The sequence below is a fragment of the Limulus polyphemus genome, unplaced genomic scaffold, assembly GCF_000517525.1.
Source record: "Limulus polyphemus unplaced genomic scaffold, Limulus_polyphemus-2.1.2 Scaffold5069, whole genome shotgun sequence".
NCBI classification, from domain to species: domain Eukaryota; kingdom Metazoa; phylum Arthropoda; class Merostomata; order Xiphosura; family Limulidae; genus Limulus; species Limulus polyphemus.
Window position 1 is genome coordinate 76,395 of NW_013670679.1, and position 3,294 is coordinate 79,688.

At 35.7% G+C, this 3,294-nt stretch overlaps 1 protein-coding gene across 1 annotated transcript in view; it reads right to left on the reverse strand.

The window, feature by feature from the left end:
* The window catches only part of LOC106472082 (kazrin-like), a gene marked incomplete at its 5' end in the record, with an annotated part of 22,519 nt that extends 19,685 nt beyond the window's left edge, over positions 1-2,834 (reverse strand). Inside the window, 2 exons of the mRNA XM_022400693.1 lie at positions 291-451; positions 2,591-2,834. Of these exons, the coding sequence (XP_022256401.1) occupies positions 291-451; positions 2,591-2,834 (405 nt within the window). The remainder of the gene's footprint in view (positions 1-290; positions 452-2,590) is intronic.
* Between the last annotated feature and the right edge of the window lie 460 nt (positions 2,835-3,294).

Below are 3,294 nucleotides of genomic sequence, written 5' to 3' on the forward strand. Positions count from 1 at the left end.
TTTCTGTCTTTGATTAGAATTTTTACACAAAGCCACACAAGAGCTATCTGACCAAACCGTTATTCAACTTATAGACTAAATGGAAGGATGCTAGAGAACAACACCTATCGCCAACTCTCGTGCTACTTTAATAGAATAATGAGATTCATCCTTCACTCATATGCACGGCCTTAAAATGCGGAGAGTGTGATTTAACGGCAATTGGTTGCGAACCATGGACCCTCGAATTAACAGTCCGGCATGCTATACACTAGGTTATACCCAGCCTTAATAATTTCATGAAAACTAACCTGTTTCAAATTCTCATCACTTTCTTTCATCCTCTGTTCGTAGTTCCTGATGAAATCCCTCAGCTCCTTCTCCTTGTCTTCCAGGGTGCTATACAACTGCTTCATTTGATTCAAAAGGTCGAACTTTTCCATCTTCAGTCTCTTACGGTCTTGCTTTAAAGCTGGTGTGAACATTTCAAATTCATTAGTTTGTTATCAACAATTTAATATTTTATGCTTTTGTCTGGTAAATTTTGTACAAGCCTATTTGATATGTCCCTAATTTTGAAGTGATAGACTAGAGGAGAGACAGTTAGTTAATACCACCCACCTCTAACTCTTGGACTTCTCTTTAACAACAAATGGTGGGATTGACTATAAAATTATAACGTTCCCACGGCTGAAAAGGCGATCATATTCAGATACGGGATTCGAACCCGGACTCGCGGATTGCGAGTTGAGTACTCTAAACACCATGCCTTGCTAGGCTTAAGTTTTTGCACTATTATTTATGTAAGAAACGTGTTAAATAACGGCATTACAGAATGACTTTGATTTCAATAGAAATGGTGGTACGCTATCGTCGGCTACCCTATATAATAGTGATAAACAACAGTGTTACAGATTGACTTTTAATAGAAATGCTGGTACACTATCGTCGGCTACTCAATATTATTCCCAACCAGAAGTGTAAGTTTTCGCTACCTTCTTAACCACTCAGAAAAACACGGATAAGAATTTAGAAAAGCGATTTTCGGTAATATATATGATTTAACTGTATTTTATATACATAAACAAGAAACATACAGTTGCTTTATTTAGAAATATTATAATACATTTATCACCTGTTTACAGTTACTAGGTTATCACTTTCACCATACACTATTTCAAAATGACATCAAATATTTCAAGCACTATTTAATCTTTCGAAGGTTATTTTTAATCAAATATTGACTGTAAAAATCATGATATCCCAAGCCATGTCATAACACTTTGACCCCATATCCCAAGCCATGTCATAACACTTTGACCCCATATCCCAAGCCATGTCATAACACTTTGACCCCATATTCCAAGCCCTGTCATAACACTTTGACTCCATATTACGATAGTCAAATCCCCACTATAACACTTTCAGCCCAAATTACAATAGTCCAAACCCCGTCATAATGCTTTGTCCTTATCATAATTGTGTTACGCTGAAAATACATTTCCATTAATATAATATTCCAAACAAACATAAGGATGGAAGATCAATTATATAAATAAATTATTATAACAACTTTAAAATTAAAATATGTATGTTTATTTGCACTATTTTTCCCCTTCAATATTAATTAGATCTATTTGTCGTACCAGGGGGGTTGAATGAACGAGAGACTTGAAACCCTCTCCGTCACAGAAATATTCCCCCTGTTAGCTCAGTTTGAGGGACTATTATGTGATATTCGGTGTTCGATCCCTGCAGTGAACGTATTTCAACAGCCTCTTATGCAGTTTTGAGTTTAACAACAAACAGATTACGCTGCATGATGCCAGCTGGACATAAGACGATCGTTATTCATAGAACTGAAGAAAAAAAATTAACTCTTTGAAGTAGGTTAAAAGTTGTACAGTAAATTATTCTGTGTATTGAAAGCAGTTTAAGTTGGATTTTCTCTCCCTCATAAAATTAAGATTCCCTTTTTTAAACAATCACCATCTTATTTAAATAGATTTATCCATATAGCTTCCACCCAATTACCCATTCCATGAAGCTCACTGCAACCCAGTCTCAAAACAAGCACAGAAATACGCTCCAACCCGAGAAGCGTATGTGACTAATGCCACTCGGTTGTTGGTAAACGGGGGCGTCTACGAAATAAAATGGTGCACAGTAACCAGTATTCTACACTTAACTAGTAGATGATAAATCTTCGCAACGGTGACGTATTTAGTGGCCACGTGAGTGTCTTTCAATGCAGCTTAGAAAGTATCGTCACTCTTCTTCCTGGTGTTAGCCAATAACACGTGTAAACACCAGAACTTTCCGGTTCCGAACATTTTGAAAATGTTTACGATCTCTATAAACTATCTGTTGTAAGCAGTTTTCGGTCAAAACTAGGGTTCATCAAGCTTAATGGATTTCAACTGTTGTACACTATTCTTATCGGACTACAGTAATGGACCAGTTAAGATTAGTGTGTTTGAATTATTTTAAGTTTGTATGTGGGAAATTCCATCACATTTATGACTTGTCTCTCAGACGACTGGCATAAAAAGTAATGTTCAAAATTTTAGTCAGATCTGTAACTAAAGGGCTAATTAAACAGTATAAGAACCTCCAAGAGCTTCCTTGGCGTGAAGAAGTTCAGTTTCCAGCCGTTCCTTCTCGGGGCGGAGCTCATCCTCTTGCGCATGTGTGTTCTCTTTATGAGACCTCAGTTCTTCTAACTCCCTCTGGAGGGAACGGTTCTGTTGACTGAGTTTGTAGTTTAGTTTTTCTTGTTGGGAGAGGCGTTCTTCTAACTGATTTACATCTTCGTGTGTACAATCTGGAAATACACAACAATACCAAATAAACCCCTAAACAACAATAGTTATTTCCAACAATGTCTTAAGAATATGTCAACAAGAATAAAAATAAAACACGAAAATTTCAACAATAACTGCAGCTTTTAGAAACATTTACAGGAAAAGTAAATTAAATGCTTCTCGAAAGTTTTGAGATATTTATAGATCTTGTAAGACATTACCATACAAATTATTTCACTTACTAAAGGCTTCACGTAAATTCTGCGTACACAATAACATAATATTACTTTTGTAAAGTTAAGCGAGAACTTAATACCACATAATCATAGTACCTATTGACAGTATTGTTGCACTGAAACTAAATATTGTGATGGAAAATTGCTTTAAAAGGTTAGTAATGAAGCTTGTTAAGCCTAAAATGTGTGATTAAGACACGCTTCACTAGGGTTTTCTTTTTTAATTTATACTTAATTAGTGCAATGCAGATGTCAAATCAGAGGTGTGTAAAATC